Source organism: Streptopelia decaocto (assembly GCF_964273445.1).
Source record: "Streptopelia decaocto genome assembly, chromosome: 27".
Taxonomy (NCBI): Eukaryota; Metazoa; Chordata; class Aves; order Columbiformes; family Columbidae; genus Streptopelia; species Streptopelia decaocto.
Genome location: NC_138682.1, coordinates 1,134,912 through 1,149,597, shown reverse-complemented (window position 1 = coordinate 1,149,597; position 14,686 = coordinate 1,134,912). Strand labels below are relative to the sequence as shown.

The window sequence follows — 14,686 nt, the reverse complement described above, 5'->3', positions numbered from 1 at the left end:
GGGGCGGCTCCGGCGCTTCCCGCTCCCGCCCGTCGGGGCTGCCCCTGGCCTGCCCCGGATCCGCGGCGACGCACCAGCCCGGGGCCGAGGTCCCACCGGCCCTGCCCGTGGCGTCGTGTGCCCCGCGGGTGTGGGAGGGGGAGGCCGGGGTTGGGGTCCCGGTGGGGTGGGGAGGTCCCGGCGGAGACCGGGGCGGGTGAGGCTCAGAACCGTCTCCAGGTCACGGTGCACGGCCCTGGTGACACTGTTGGATCCCGTGGGACACTGAGGGACCCCGTGGATACCAGGAGCCGCTGTGGGACACCAGTGGGGACGATGGGATGGCTACAGACAGCGTAGGGCGTTGTGGGGCATTTGGGGACACTTTGGGACCCCAGGAGATGCTGCGTGACACCCAGCGGGATGTCGTGTGACACCACGGGATGCTGTGACACCGGTGGGCACGCTGAGACCCCCCCCACGTGAGGCATTGTGGAGACACTTTGGGACTTCGTTGGACGTTGGGGACACTGCGTGACAACCGCACACCGAAACGACCGATTTCGACATTTTTGTCCCTTCCGCCGCGCCGTCCGTCGCACAGCCTAGTCCCGCCTCCCTCAGGCGCTGATTGGCCATCGCCCGCGACTCCGCGCTGCCATTGGTCCGCCTCTCCCGGGGGCGCGCCGGTTTACCGGGCGGGAGCGCGGGGGGCGCGGTTGCCATAGTGACGGCGAGAGGGGCGGCGGCGGCCCCGGGCCGACCGTGGCGGCGCGGCGGGACGAGCCCGGGAGCGCGGCCCCGGCGGGGTCTGCCCGCGGCGGCTCGGTAACGGCGGGCGCGGTGCGGAACGGCCGCCGCCCCGGGGCGCGGGGCGCTGGGCGACGCTTGGCCGGAGCGCGGGGGTTGTGGGTACCGGGTTGGGAGCGCGGCGGGGAGCGCGGGCGCCCCGCGGCTCGGTCCGGGCCCCGCCCGGGGCTGCGGCGGCCGATAGCGCCGATAACGGCGGGCGCGGAGCTGGCCCGGAGCCGCCCGCGGGAGGGAGCGGGCTCGGGGGGCCCGCGGGGCTCCGGTTCCCCGGGAGGGCTGCTCGGTGCACCGGGACTCCTTCCCCCGGCGCTCGCGGCCGTGACGGGGCTCCGGGGGAAGGGGCTTCACCGGCGCTGGACATTCCAGGCGCCTTTTCCGCCCTGCGGACTCACCGGGAGCTCCGCCGATTCCACGAAGCGGCGCCGCGGCGGTTCCGCCCGCCCGGTTCAGTTCCCGTTCTGCTTCCCAGGGAGACGCCGGTTCCCACCATGAATTTTGAAGGGCTCGACCCATCGCTGGGCGAATACGCGGCCCCGCTGCACCCGGCGCTGGACGCGGCGCTGGAGCTGCCCGGCAGCCTCCTCCCCGGCGTGGAGCTGGACCCCGACGCCATGGACGCCATGGCCGTGCCCGACCCCGTGCACCTCATGGAGGGCATGTACAGCGAGCTGCACACCGCCGTCTCCGACGTGGGGGTGCCCGTCGCCGCCTCCCACTTCGACCTGCACGAGGAGATGCTGTGGGTCGGGAACCACGGGGTGAGCGGGGGGGACGCGTGGGGGTCGCTGAGCGAACCGGGGGTGCCGGCGCTCGAGGTGTCCCGGAGCGCGAGCCTCGTGGTGTTTCCCGCCCGCTTGGAGCTTTTGGTTCTTTGCTTGTGTCTGTGTGGTCTCTGGAGTTTTGGGGGGTATGGGGGGGTGGGAAACCCCCCTGCGCCCGGGGAAAGCGCGAACTGGGGTGAGTTGTGATGAGCCAATGGTAAGACAAAGGGTAATGGGTGCAAACTGGAACACAGGAGGTTCTGCTTAAATCTGAGCAGAAACTTGTTGGTGGTGAGGGTGGCAGAGCCTGGCCCAGGCTGCCCAGGGGGTTGTGGAGTCTCCTTCTCTGCAGACATTCCAACCCGCCTGGTTCCTGTGGAACCTCATCTGGGTGTTCCTGCTCCATGGGGGGATTGCACTGGATGAGCTTTCCAGTCCCTTCAACCCCTGACATTCTGTGAGCCCGTCCCCGGCTGCTTTTAGGGCCACGCCACCTCCTTCTTCGGCCCGACGCTGGAGCGATATTCCTCCTTCCAAGTGAACAGCAGCGACGACATCCGCCAGATCCAGAGCCTGGAGAACGGCGTCCTGTTCCTGACCAAAACCAACCTGAAGTGCATGTCCCGAGGGGGGCTCATCATTTTCGACTACCTGTGAGTGCTGGGGGGTCACAGGGGGATCTGGGGCAGGTCCTGCAGCCCCTTCCCCACACCGAGCCGGGTGGGAGCACGGGGGTTTTCCTTTCCCCGTCCCGCAGCATGGACGAGGCCGAGGACATGCACAGTCTGCTGCTGACGGACAGCAGCACGCTGCTGGTCGCCGGGCTGCAGAACCACGTCGTGGAGATCGACCTCAACACCGTCCAGGAGACGCAGAAGGTACAGCCGGGCCGGGGGGTCGCGGGGAGGTGCTCAGTGTGGCGCTCAGCCCCGCTCACCCCGCGCTGCTGCTCCGCAGTACACCGTGGAGGTTCCCGGCATCACCGTCATGCGGCAATCCAACCGCTTCTTCTTCTGCGGACACACCTCGGGGAAGGTAACACCCTGCTGGTGCTCAGCGTCCCTTGGGGACACCCTGGGGGCTCCCAAGTGGCACCCAGCGCCCCGTCGGACCCTTCCAGGTCTCCCTGCGTGACCTGCGCACGTTTGTGGTGGAGCACGAGTTCGACGCCTACTCGGGCAGCTTGTCCGACTTCGACGTCCACGGGAACCTGCTGGTGACCTGCGGCTTCTCCAGCCGGATGAACGGGCTGGCCTGCGACCGCTTCCTGAAGGTGTACGACCTGCGCATGATGCGAGCGACCACCCCGCTGCAGGTCCACATCGACCCCTTCTTCCTGCGCTTCATCCCCACCTACACCTCCCGCCTGGCCATCATCTCCCAGACAGGTGGGCGACGCCGCGTCCCCCCCCGGCACCCCCAGGGTCAGGGTCCTGAGGCCACTCGTGATGAGAAACACCTTGAGGTGCCGGAGCGAGTTCAGGGAAGGGAAATAGAGCTGGGCAAGGGGCTGGAGAAAGAGGTTTAGGTTGGAATTTAAGAAAAAATTATTAATGAATAGGCTGTTGAGCATTGGAACAGGCTGCCCCGGGTGGTGATGGAGTCACCATCCCTGGAGGGGTTGGACAGATGGAAACGAGGTTCTCAGGGACATGGGGCAGTGCCGGGGGTGGGTTATGGTTGGACTCGATGATCTTGAGGTTCAGATTGGATATTGGGGATGATTTCTTTGTGAAAGGGCTGTCGGGCATTGAACAAGCTGCCCAGGGTCATGGTGGAGCCACCATCCCTGGAGGGCTGGACAGACGGACATGAGGTTCTCAGGGACACGGGTCAGCACCAGAGGTGTGTTAATGCGTGGACTCGATGATCTTGAGGGGCTTTTCCACCCAAGACAATTCATTAAACCCCAATGGGACAGAGTTGGCCACAAAAGAGACATGTGCCGGGTCACCCGGTGCCACCTCTCTCTGTCCTTCCCACCCACGCAGGTCAGTGCCAGTTCTGCGAACCCACCGGGCTGGCCAACCCCGCCGACATCTTCCACGTCAACACCGTGGGGCCCTTGATCATGGCGTTCGACGTGTCGGCCAGCAAGCAGGCGCTGGCCTTCGGGGACTCCGAGGGCTGCGTCCACCTCTGGGCCGACTCCCCCGACGTCACCTTCAACGCCTACTCGCGCGAGACCGACTTCGCGCTGCCCTGCATGGTGGACACGCTGCCGCACCTGGACTGGAACCAGGACCTGGTGCCGCTGTCCCTCATCCCCGTGCCGCTCACCAGCGACGCACTGCTCTCCGACTGGCCCGCGGCCAACTCGGCCCCGGCACCCCGGTAATTTCCCGGTGTCTCTCGGTGAAAACCAGCGCTGGCGCTGCTGGGGATCCGCTCCTGTTGTCCCCCCCCCCATCTCGTGCCCCGTGAAATGCAAGATAAGTTGCCCGTGGTGGATTTAACCGCTGGTGGGTCTGGGGATGCTGGGGACAAGCTGGTGGGATCCCGGCTCATTCTGCTTGTGTGGAAACCCACTTGTTTTTAATCTGTGCCAAACATGCCGACGCTCAGCGCTGCCGCCGCGTTCTGGCGTGATCTGGGCACTTTATTGTGATGGAAAACGAACAGCGAGGTTCGGGGGGACCCTCGTGGGACCCCCAGCGCCTGAGCCGCGGTGTTTCTTTGCAGGCGAGCTCCTCCGGTAGACCCCGAGATCCTGCGCACCATGAAGAAGGTGGGGTTCATCGGCTACGCCCCGAACCCCAGGACCAAGCTCCGCAACCAGGTACCCGCCCTCAGGAGGGCCGGAGCTCTCACCGTGCGCGGAGCCACCTCGGAGCTTCCCGTGGGGCTCGGGGTGGGCGAGAGGTGACGTTCTCAGTATCCCAAGTGGATAATTGGGAGGTGACGGCTTTTCCCCAGCAGCCTCAGCAGGTCCTGGGTGGAGCTGGAATCTCCCCCTTGGGCTGGAGCCCCAGTTCTACCGATAACTGGGAAAGGTCCGAGCTCTCCGGGTGGGAGGGTGAGGGCACGTCCCTCGCCCTTGGGAAAACACGGCCGCGTTTCGCCCGCAGCGCCGCTGTAGTTTCCCAGAGCGATAAGTCCCTGGCGAGAGCGCCGGTGCTGGCGCCGGGCCCCGCTCCTTCGGCTCCTTCCTTCGCTTGTTCGGGGAGGCAGGAAAGCCCAGGAGCTGCTGAATTGGGTCCGTGGGGCCTCGCTTTGCCATGGGGCTCAGCCGCTCTGCCCTCCTCGCCCCCCTGCAGATTCCCTATCGCTTAAAAGAGACGGACAACGAGTTCGACAGCTTCAGCCAAGTCCCCGAGTCCCCGATCGGGCGGGAGGAGGAGCCGCATCTCTACATGGTGGCCAAGAAGTACAGGAAGGTGGTGGCTTTTCAGGGGTTCCCCAAGGGGTTGATGTGGGGTGAGGGACCCCCAGTGCCCGCCGTGGCTCTGTGGGGAGCGCCGCGGCGCCGGGACAGTGCCCGTTTAACGCCCGTGTCCCCGCTCAGGTCACCATCAAATACTCCAAGCTGGGGTTGGAAGATTTTGACTTCAAACATTACAACAAGACGCTGTTTGCAGGGCTGGAGCCCCACATCCCCAACGCCTACTGCAACTGCATGATCCAGGTGGGACCCCCCGCCCTGCCCTGCCCCCCGCGACCCCCCAAACCTCCCCTGAGCCCCCCGTGTTTCCCAGGTGCTGTATTTCCTGGAGCCGGTTCGCTGCTTGGTGCAAAACCACCTCTGCCAGAAGGAGTTCTGCCTGGGCTGCGAGCTGGGGCTGCTGTTCCACATGCTGGACCTGTCCCGAGGAGACCCCTGCCAGGTCTGCGGGGTGACAGATTGGGCTGCCGGGTGCGCCGGGGACACGGCAGGAGCCGGGTGGTGCCGTATGCTCGGCTGACGGCATCAACCAGCGCGGAAACTCCCGTCGCTCGACCTCGGTGACACGCCGCTCTTGCCCCATCCCCAGGGAAGCAATTTTTTGCGGGCTTTCCGCACCATCCCGGAGGCTTCGGCGCTGGGGCTGATCCTGGCTGACTCGGACGAGGCCACGGGGAAGGTGAACCTGGGCCGGCTCATCCAGAGCTGGAACCGTTTCATCCTCACCCAGCTGCACCAGGAGACCCAGGAGCAGGAGGGGCCGCAGGCGTATCGGGGGGCTGGCGGCAGGTAAACCCCCGGCACGGGGAATAACCAAACCCGGGATGGGGGGCTGGCTCCCCGGGGTCCCCTCTGTCCCTTGGGAAGGGCCGTTCTTGCCCCCGAGCGCTGCGCGGGACACGGGGAGCCACCCCATAGCCACGTTGAGACCCCAGGCTGTTTCCCCTCAGCTTCACCCCCTTCTCGGGGCTGCGCAGCCGCCACCGGCTCCGAGTTCCCTCAGCGCTGCTGGAATTGGGGTGCTGGCCCCAAAACCCCAAGATGTGCAGGTCCCGGTTGATCCCGCTCACCCCGCTGCTCTTTTCCACCTCCAGCAGCTTCGGGACCTCGGGGGACTCGGTCATCGGGCAGCTCTTCAGCTGCGAGATGGAGAACTGCAGCATGTGCCGCTGCGGCAAAGAGACCGTCCGTGTGTCCTCCACGCTGCTCTTCACCCTCTCGTACCCCGAGAGCACCGGTACGGGCGCGGTGATCGCCGCCTTTCCCCGGCCAGGTGGGGTTTGGTGGCCGTAGGGATGAACCAGGTGACAGACACCGGCAGCGCTTCCCAACCAGCCAAGCAAAGCAGATTTGGGGCTTGACCTTCTCGCTGGTGGTTTTGAGGAAAACCCCAGAGGTTTGGCTGAGCTAAACCGGTAAAGATTTGCGTGTTTGGGAGGTGACGTTATTCTCCTTTCTCTCTTCAGAAAAGCCAGCCAAAGATTACGAGTTTGCCCAGATTTTAAAGCGAAGCATCTGCTTGGAGCAGAACACGCAAGCCTGGTGCGAGAACTGCGAGAAGTACCAGCCCACGGTGAGCGGGGGCGCCGGGCCCGTCCCGCCGCAGCGGCCGCACGGCGCCGCCTTCTCCGTTAGTCACCGGGGAAGCTCCTGAGCTGGGATTCGGTTCCCGGATGGGTATTTCCTGCGCTGCACAACCCGATTCCAGCTGAATCCCCCCGGGATGGGGGGCAGAGGGAAACCCCCCCAAGCTGAGCCGGGCAAAGGTGCGTTTGGAGTTGTCGGTGTCACCGTCACCGTCTCCCGCTCCCTCCGCAGGTCCAGACGCGCAACATCCGCTGCCTGCCCGATGTCCTGGTCATTAACTGCGAGGTGAACAGCTCCAAGGAGGCCGATTTCTGGAAGACGCAGGCTGAGGTGGGGGTGGCACAACGGGCTCCGTTGGGGTTCGCGGAGGCGCTTTTGCTCGGGTCCCGCTGTCCCCAACCTGTCGCTCTCCACCCGAGCGTCCCCCGCTCCGCTCGCAGCGTTTGGTTGTGGTTAGAGTTGGAAAAGACAAAACAACGACTAAATCTGCCGTCCCACACCTTTTCCTTCCCCAGCACAGCGCTGGGTGTCCCTCGCTGCCTTTGTCCCCATCACCGACGTTGTATCCCCGTCCTTTCCACCCCCTGGGCTGGCTGTCCCCTCGCGTCCCCCGCACTGACGCGTCCCCGTGTTTCGTTGCCAGTTCGCCTTTCAGAGAGCTCTGATGCAAAGAGGTTTTGACATCACCAAAGGCAAAGAAATCTCTTTGGGAGACTGGTAGGTGACAGTCCCCAGGGTGCTGCCACCTCCTGGCTTGTTCTCTGCCCTTGCTCAGGGCTGTTTGTCACCTGGTAATGAATTTGGCCTGGGGTGACACCTCCAACTCGGCTTCTCCGTGCAGGAAGGAGCTGGGGAACCCCGACCCAGGGCATTTGTATCCCTCGGTGGAGGAGCTGAAGAATGTCTGGATCCCCTACGCCATCAAGATGAGGCTGAGCAAGAGCAAGGAGCTGGATGTGTGCAACTGGAGCGAGAGCGAGGAGGTAAAGGCGCCGTGGTCACGTCCCGTGGGGCTGCGGGAGCCGAACCCAGAGTATGTGGGCGAGAGATGAGGACATGAGCGTGGACACCTGATGGGGACATGGACACCTGCTGGGGACGGCGCGGCCGGGGTCGGGGTCTGGGGCTCAGCCGGTTCCCCGGCGCCGGTTCCTCCCGCAGCTGAGCCCGAGCGACGACCCCGACTCGGTTTACGTCTACGACCTGATGGCCACCGTGGTCCACATCCTGGATTCGCGCACCGGGGGCAGCCTGGTGGGCCACATCAAGGTGGGGGAGACCTACCACCAGCGCAAGGAGGTGAGGAGCCCCCCCGGGGACGCGGGGCGGTTTAACGGGCCCGTTTCTGGTCTCTCGGTCGAGCGTCGGGTGTTTGGGTGAACACAGCGGGCGGCCGAGGAGGAAGGAAGGGCTGGGGAAGCTCTTGCCACCCTCGCCCGGGCCGGTTCCTCCTGGTCACGGGCACGTTGCCAGCAGGTCCCTGAGCTTCCAGGTAAGGGCTGGGACGTCACCTCCCGTCCCGGGGAGCGGGGCTGGGCTGGGCAGCCCTGGCCAGGAGTTCCCGGAGTGTGTCAAGGCCGCATTCCGGCTCTTATCTCTTGCATCTCTGCGGAGTTTTGGGTGGGAGCCGGGCAGGGAGCGCGCGGGTCCAGCCCGACGCCGTCACCACGGCCCCGCGGGGGTTTCCCCGCCGTGTCCCACGAAGGGCGGGAGTTCCCGCGTGGCACCGTCATCCCCCCCTTTTCCCTGGTAACGGGGAGCGGAGTCATTGCATCCACCCCGAGGGGGGGCCCTAAAGCCTGCGCTGTCCCCCCCCAGGGCGTCACGCACCAGCAGTGGTACCTTTTCAACGACTTCCTCATCGAGCCCGTGGACAAGGTGAGCGCTCGGGTGACACCGTGGGTGGGGTGTCCCCGTCCCTGACCGTCCCCGACCGTCCCCCGTCCCCCGCAGTGCGAGGCCGTGCAGTTCGACATGAGCTGGAAGGTGCCGGCCATCCTCTACTACGCCCGGAGGAACCTCAACGCCAAGTACAACCTCGTCAGTGAGTGCCGGGGGTGGAAGTGGCGGCGCGGCCGGCGGCGCCGCCGGCGGCTCACGGCGCTTCCCCCTTTCCCCGCAGTCAAGAACCCCATCGAGGCCAACGTGCTGCTGGCCGAGGCGTCGCTGGCGCGCAAGCAGCGCAAGTGCCACGCCACCTTCATCCCGCTCATGCTGAGCGAGATGCCGCAGGCGGGGGACCTGGTGGGGCTGGACGCCGAGTTCGTCACGCTCAACGAGGTCAGGGGGACACGGGGACGCGGGGACGGCTCCGGGCGCCGCGGAGCCGTCGGTCACCGCGCTCTGGCGTCCCCGCCGCAGGAGGAGGCCGAGCTGCGCAGCGACGGGACCAAATCCACCATCAAGCCCAGCCAGATGTCGGTGGCCAGAATCACGTGCGTGCGCGGGCAGGGACCCAACGAGGGCGTCCCCTTCATCGACGACTACATCTCCACCCAGGAGCAGGTACGGGACGCCCGCCCACCCCCGGGGGGGACACGGTGACAACACGGACCCCCCCGCCACCGTCCCCGCTCCCGTAGGTGGTGGATTACCTGACCCAGTACTCGGGGATCAAGCCGGGAGATCTGGATGCCAAGATCTCCTCCAAGCACCTCACCACCCTCAAGTCCACCTACCTGAAGCTGCGCTTCCTCATTGACGTGGGGGTCAAGTTCGTGGGCCACGGGCTGCAGAAGGACTTTCGCGTCATCAACCTGATGGTGACAGCACCGAGTCCCCGTCCCTCAACCCGGGGGTCCCGGGGGGGGCTGGGAGGCCGGTAGCCCCCCCAGCCCGGGCAGCAGGACCCTCTCTCTGCTCCCCAGGTGCCCAAGGACCAGGTGATCGACACCGTCTACCTGTTCCACATCCCGAGGAAGAGGATGATCTCCCTGCGCTTCCTCGCCTGGTATTTCCTGGGTCAGTGGCCGAGCCGTGGGGCGCAGGGGGGTGTCGGGGCGGGGGGCGGCTCCTTCCTGACCGGGGGGGGATCCCCGCAGACCTGAAGATCCAGGGGGAGACCCACGACAGCATCGAGGACGCGCGCACGGCGCTGCAGCTCTACCGCAAGTACCTGGAGCTGAGCCCGCCGGGCGCGGAGCCCGAGGAGTTCCGCAAGGTGCTCAAGGGGCTCTACGAGAAGGGACGCAAGATGGACTGGAGGGTCCCCGAGCCCGACAGCCAGAGCAGCCCCAAGCGTAAGGCCCGGACCCCCCCGGCGTCCCCCCCGGTGTCCCCCGTCCCCCCCTCACCCGCTTTGTCTCGGCAGATGGGGCCGTGTTCCCCCCGGTGCTGGCGCTGTGACCCCCGCGGGAGGCGGACACGCCTGGAACTGGAACCAGCAGCGGGGCCGCGGCTGCCCCCGCCCCGCCCGCCCCCTCCCGGGGCCCGGTGCTCCGGGACTCGCTCCCCGCCGGTACCGGGAGTCACCGTCCCGCCCCCCTCCCCCCCGCCTCCCCGACCCGCCCGCCGGCCCGGGCGCGCTCATAAAGCACTTGGACACTGCCCGCCGCCTCCTGCTTGGGTCCGGGGCCGCGGGGGAGGGACCGGCACCGGGAACACGGCACCGGGAACACGGCACCGGGGCCACGGCACCGGGGCCACGGCGGGAAGGACGCGGACTCCGGGTGGGGCTGGTAGGGGGGACGCGGCACGGAGGAGCCCGGGACCGGGGACGCTGTGTCCGGACCGGGATCACTAACGGGAGCGGGGACGCGGCGGCGTGCCCGGTCTGGGGGAGGGGCCAGGGCGCTCATGGGGGCGGAGCCAAATCAAGCCACGCCCCCGCGGGGCCGAGCGCCACGCGGACCGGGCCCTGGCAGGGCCGGGGCCCTCGGAGCTCGCCACGGGCTGGCCCGGCTGCTGCCTGCGCACGGGATGGCCCCGTCACGAAGTGAGGAGCCGCCCCAACCGGTCTTACCGGTTCAGTCGCTCCGCTCGGCTCGGTCACAGCCTTCCACGAGTTGTTTCCCGCCTCGGCGGGTCGGGCAGAGGGGCGCGCCGGGACAGGCGGCGCCGAGGGCAGCGCCCGGGCGGCCGGGGGGCGGTGGAGCGGGCCGGAGCGCGGCGCGGTGCGGGGGCTCGAGCGGGGCTCCGGGGGGCGAGCGCCGCCCTGGGCGGGAGGGGCTCCGAAGGGGCTCCGGGCTCCGTTCTATAGGGGAGGGGGCTCTATAGGGGCCGCCAGACTCAGCCTCGTAGAGCAGGGGGGTCCCTGCGGTGTCCGGGGGCTCGGAGGGGGCCGGGGCGGGACACCGGGGACAAAGCGCTGTGCACCGGGGGGGTCCGTACGGGCCGGGGGTCCCGGGGGCGGGACACGGGCTGTGGGGACACGGAGCCGCCCGCATCCGCAGGTCGTGCAGCAGCGGAGCCGGGAGGATGAGGGGCCCGATCCCGCCGGTGCTCAGCTTGGTCGTGGCCCTGGGAGCGTTGCTGCCCGCGGCCGCTGCCCGGCGGAGCCAGGACCTGCACTGCGGAGGTGGGACGGGACGGGACGGGACGGGACGGCGGGGACGGGAGGGGACGGGACGGTGGGGATGGGACGGGACAGCGGGGACGGGAGGGGATGGGACGGTGGGGATGGGACGGGACGGGACAGGATGGGACAGGATGGTGGGGATGAGATGAGATGGGTCAGGATGGGACAGATCGGACAGGATTGTGGGGATGAGATGGGACGGGACAGTGGAGACAGAAGGGGACAGGACAGTTGGGATGAGATGGGACGGGACAGTGGAGACAGGAGGGGACAGGACGGTGGGGACAAGATGGGACAGGTTGGGATGGGACAGCGGGGACAGAAGGAGACAGGACAGTCGGGACGAGATGGGATGGGACAAGACGGTGGGGATGAGATGGGACAGGACATGGCGGCGGAGACAGAATGGGACAACACAGCGGGGATGAGCTGGGACGGGACAGGATGGTGGGGACAGGACAGGACAGGATGGCGGGGATGAGCTGGAATGGGACAGGATGGTGGGGACAGGACAGGACAGGATGGTGGGGATGAGCTGGAATGGGACAGGATGGTGGCGACAGGACAGGACAGTTGGGACGAACTGGAATGGGACAGGATGGTGGGGACAGGACAGGATGGTTGGGACGAGCTGGGATGGGACAGGATGGTGGGGACAGGACAGGATGGCGGGGATGAGCTGGAATGGGACAGGACGGTGGGGACAGGACAGGACGGTGGGGACAAGATAGGACAGGATGGTTGGGACGAGCTGGGATGGGACAGGATGGTGGGGACGAGCCGGGGCTGCCACTGGGACCCACTTGTCCGGTGGCCGTTGCTGCCCGCGCTGCTCGGGGACAGACGGACGCTGCCGAAGGGTCGGCGGAGCTGACGCCGTGTCCCCGCAGCGTGCCGGGCGCTGGTGGACGAGCTGGAGTGGGAGATCGCCCAGGTGGACCCCAGGAAAACCATCCAGATGGGCTCGTTCCGCATCAACCCCGACGGCAGCCAGTCGGTCGTGGAGGTGAGAGGCTCCGTCCCTCGGCACAGCTCCGGGTGCACGTGGGGGTGTCAAAGCCTTTCCCAGCCCCCCCGGGGACAGGTGCCAGCCCGGTGTCCCTGTCCCGCTGTCACGGCCCCGCTGCCGTCCCGCAGGTGCCCTACGCCCGCTCGGAGGCTCATCTGACGGAGCTGCTGGAGCGGGTGTGCGAGAAGATGAAGGAATACGGGGAGAAAGTGGATCCGGCCACGCACCGCAAGAGCTACGTGCGGGTGATCTCCCACGACGGGACCAAGATGGACCTTTCCGGGGTCAAAATCGATGGCGACGTGGCCTCCAGCCTGAAGTTCGCGGTGCGCACGGGGCTGGGGCTCGGTGGAGGTTTTGGGGGGCGGGACCCCCCGTCCTTCCTGGGGCTGGTGGGGCGGGGGCTGCTCCTGGGCTGGGGGAACCTCGGGGTGTCCCCCGGCGCCGTGCGGGTCTCGCTGACCCCGGGCGGTTCCCGTTGCAGTGCGAGAGCATCGCCGAGGAGTACGAGGACGAGCTGATCGAGTTCCTGTCGCACGAGGCCGACAACGTCAAGGACCGGCTGTGCAGCAAGCGGACGGGTGAGCGGCGCCGGGACGTGCCGGGGGGGCTCCCGCGCCGCCCCGGGAGCCGCGGTGGCTCCCTCGGGTTGCAGAGTCCTCCCCAAACCCCAATATCCCCGCGTAGCAGCCCCTCTGCCAACTTGGCGCCGGGACCCCGCGGTGGTTTTGGGTGCCGTGCCCAGCCCTGGGGCTGCGCCAGGGCAGCTGCTGTGCCGGCCGCTCCACACGCGGCTCCTGGCGCAGCCACGGCCAAGCGCCCGCCCGCCGCCCCCCCCGCCGGGCTATTTCCAGCTCACAAACACCCGGGTCAGGGCACGGCGCGACCTTTGCGCTTCCCGTTAACGAGCGCGGCCCCGGTTTGTTACCTGTGCCGCGGGGATGGACCAGGGCGGGTCTCTCTGGACCTGGCACGGGCTGCGGGGGACACGCGCCCTCCCCGGGGGGGTCCCGCGGTGCTGCTGCCGGCGCCCTGCCCACTCCGGCCAAACGGCCGCGGTTGGCGTTGGCCCCGGGACGGCACAGGTGTCCCCGGCGCAGGTGTCGGCTGCACCCAGCCCTGTGTGTGGCATCGGAGAGGAGTCCAAAGGGCTCTGCCCCATCCTGATGGCACCGTCCTTTGTCACCGCAGACCTGTGCGACCACGCGCTCCACATCCCGCACGACGAGCTGTGACGCGGAACGGCCGCGGCTGCCGCCGGGGGACGGTGACGACCCGGCGGCCTCGCGGGACCAGGACGGTGCCAGGCTCTGTCCAGATGTCCCCTACCTCTGGCTCTGCCTTGTCCTGCTGTCCCCGCCGGGACGGGCAGACGTGCCGGGGAGGACGGTGGGTCCGGAGCTGGTGCAGCCGCCGCCTCCCCCGCCCGGTGCTCTGAGCCTATTTATTCACCGTCCATCCGCGGTGTTGGGGACACCGGGACACCCGCCCTGCTCCCCAGGACATTCCAGCGGCCGCGCTGCCACCCAGGGACCTTCCTGCGCTGCCGCCAAGGGACACGCGGGGGACACAGGGACAGGGTGTTCAGGTGCGTGGGGCCGGTTTTGGGACCCGCTCGCTGGTTCAGGCAATAAAGAGGCTGCGCGGCGGCTGAGCCGCGGGGCCACCCAGGGCAGCGCTGGCTCCGGTGGGGATGGGGACAAGGGACGCGGGTGGGGGGACACGCTGGTGGCAGCCCCGTGTGTCCCCACGTGTCCCTGTGGTGCCTCTGGTGACTCATCTCCCCATCAGCCCACGGCCCCGTGTCACCTGGCGCCACCGCCACGGGGACACCGGGGGGTCCGGCGCTGCCTGGCGCTGGTGCCGCCGCCTGTCCCTGCGCTGGGGTCACCGGGTCAATGCCCTGGGGTCACTCGCGGTCAGGCCCCGCCCCCTGCCCCAGGCCGCTGACGTCACCGCGTAGCCATGGCAACGTCACAGGGTGACCCTGAGCCCGCGGTGGCTGAGCCGGGGATGACGTCACAACCCCGGGTGACCTCATAGCGCATGGCCACGCGCTTGGTGACGTCACAGGGCTGCCCCGCGCCACAGCCGAGCGGCGCCGAAGCACCGATGCGCCCGGGAGGATGACGCAGCGGCATGACGTCAGGCACGACGGGGAGTGACGTCACGAGAAGGGGCGGGGCGCCGCCTCACCCCACCCTAGGCCACGATCAGGCGAACGCGGCGGCCACCTATAGCCCGGCCCCCCCGCCGCCTCTTTTGCCTAGCCCCGCCCCACGGCGCGCAGCGCGACCAATGGCGAGCGGCTCGTCCCCGAGGGGGCGGAGAGAGGGGCGGGATTATGCTAATAACCAGCGCGGCGCCGCGCCCCGCCCCGCCCGCCTCGCTGAGGACCCCCGGCCGCCGCCGCCGCCGCCGCTCGCTCCGGCCCCGCGCCCGTTCCCGCCCGTTCCCGGCCCCGCTCCCGCCCGGCCCCGCCGCCGCCATGACGCTCCTCGCCGCCAGCAGCCGGGCGGCCGCGCGCCTCCGCGGGCCCAAGGTGAGGGCGCCCGCCCCGGCCCTGCCGCGCCTTAAAGGGGCGACGCCGCGAGGGGGGGGGCAACTTCTTAAAGGGGCGACGCAGGGTGGGGGGGGGCAAC

At 68.3% G+C, this 14,686-nt stretch overlaps 3 protein-coding genes and 2 long non-coding RNA genes across 7 annotated transcripts in view; 3 read left to right on the top strand and 2 right to left on the bottom strand.

The window, feature by feature from the left end:
• Positions 1-640: 640 nt before the first annotated feature.
• Positions 641-10,086, top strand: PAN2 (poly(A) specific ribonuclease subunit PAN2). Its single transcript, XM_082073480.1, has 26 exons — positions 641-807; positions 1,259-1,547; positions 2,034-2,203; positions 2,308-2,428; positions 2,508-2,585; positions 2,671-2,938; positions 3,542-3,884; positions 4,233-4,329; positions 4,808-4,927; positions 5,056-5,175; positions 5,246-5,374; positions 5,522-5,721; positions 6,027-6,169; positions 6,399-6,505; positions 6,751-6,849; positions 7,163-7,236; positions 7,361-7,502; positions 7,681-7,818; positions 8,338-8,397; positions 8,473-8,563; positions 8,642-8,799; positions 8,881-9,024; positions 9,102-9,281; positions 9,387-9,480; positions 9,561-9,758; positions 9,830-10,086. Exons 2-26 carry the CDS (start codon positions 1,278-1,280, stop codon positions 9,862-9,864), a joined length of 3,579 nt encoding a protein of 1,192 aa, XP_081929606.1. The 5' UTR covers positions 641-807; positions 1,259-1,277; the 3' UTR covers positions 9,865-10,086.
• Positions 6,608-7,430, bottom strand: LOC309450541. Its single transcript, XR_014186085.1, has 3 exons — positions 7,308-7,430; positions 7,020-7,180; positions 6,608-6,830 (listed from the first exon to the last, which is right to left on the bottom strand). It is a non-coding gene; the product is annotated as an uncharacterized lncRNA (long non-coding RNA).
• Positions 7,827-9,546, bottom strand: LOC309450540. Its single transcript, XR_014186084.1, has 4 exons — positions 9,420-9,546; positions 9,198-9,275; positions 8,362-8,538; positions 7,827-8,265 (listed from the first exon to the last, which is right to left on the bottom strand). It is a non-coding gene; the product is annotated as an uncharacterized lncRNA (long non-coding RNA).
• A 277-nt stretch (positions 10,087-10,363) lies between the features above and the next one.
• CNPY2 (canopy FGF signaling regulator 2) lies at positions 10,364-13,719 on the top strand. 3 transcript variants are annotated; one of them, XM_082073750.1, is made up of 6 exons: positions 10,364-10,453; positions 10,911-11,035; positions 11,926-12,041; positions 12,173-12,370; positions 12,529-12,625; positions 13,236-13,719. In XM_082073750.1, exons 2-6 carry the CDS (start codon positions 10,936-10,938, stop codon positions 13,277-13,279), a joined length of 555 nt encoding a protein of 184 aa, XP_081929876.1. In that variant the 5' UTR covers positions 10,364-10,453; positions 10,911-10,935; the 3' UTR covers positions 13,280-13,719. The 3 variants fall into 3 exon arrangements, with proteins under 3 accessions (XP_081929876.1, XP_081929874.1, XP_081929875.1); XM_082073748.1 differs by having other exon boundaries at positions 10,423-10,505; XM_082073749.1 differs by lacking the exon at positions 10,364-10,453 and adding an exon at positions 10,498-10,631.
• A 692-nt stretch (positions 13,720-14,411) lies between these two features.
• Positions 14,412-14,686, top strand: part of CS (citrate synthase) — a 4,675-nt gene continuing 4,400 nt past the window's right edge. Inside the window, exon 1 of the mRNA XM_082073746.1 lies at positions 14,412-14,586. Coding sequence (XP_081929872.1) covers positions 14,533-14,586 — 54 coding nt within the window. The 5' untranslated portion in view covers positions 14,412-14,532. The remainder of the gene's footprint in view (positions 14,587-14,686) is intronic.

Bases quoted from the DNA above. Each gene is read 5' to 3' on its own strand.
- PAN2 (XM_082073480.1), top strand. From the start codon at position 1,278: ATGAATTTTGAAGGGCTCGACCCATCGCTGGGCGAATACGCGGCCCCG. The intron at 6,170-6,398 runs GTACGGGCGCGG...TTCTCTCTTCAG, and splicing joins CTCGTACCCCGAGAGCACCG to AAAAGCCAGCCAAAGATTAC. The intron at 9,282-9,386 runs GTGACAGCACCG...TCTGCTCCCCAG, and splicing joins TTCGCGTCATCAACCTGATG to GTGCCCAAGGACCAGGTGAT.
- CNPY2 (XM_082073748.1), top strand. From the start codon at position 10,438: ATGGCCCCGTCACGAAGTGAGGAGCCGCCCCAACCGGTCTTACCGGTT. The intron at 11,036-11,925 runs GTGGGACGGGAC...GTGTCCCCGCAG, and splicing joins CCAGGACCTGCACTGCGGAG to CGTGCCGGGCGCTGGTGGAC. The intron at 12,371-12,528 runs GTGCGCACGGGG...TTCCCGTTGCAG, and splicing joins CCTCCAGCCTGAAGTTCGCG to TGCGAGAGCATCGCCGAGGA.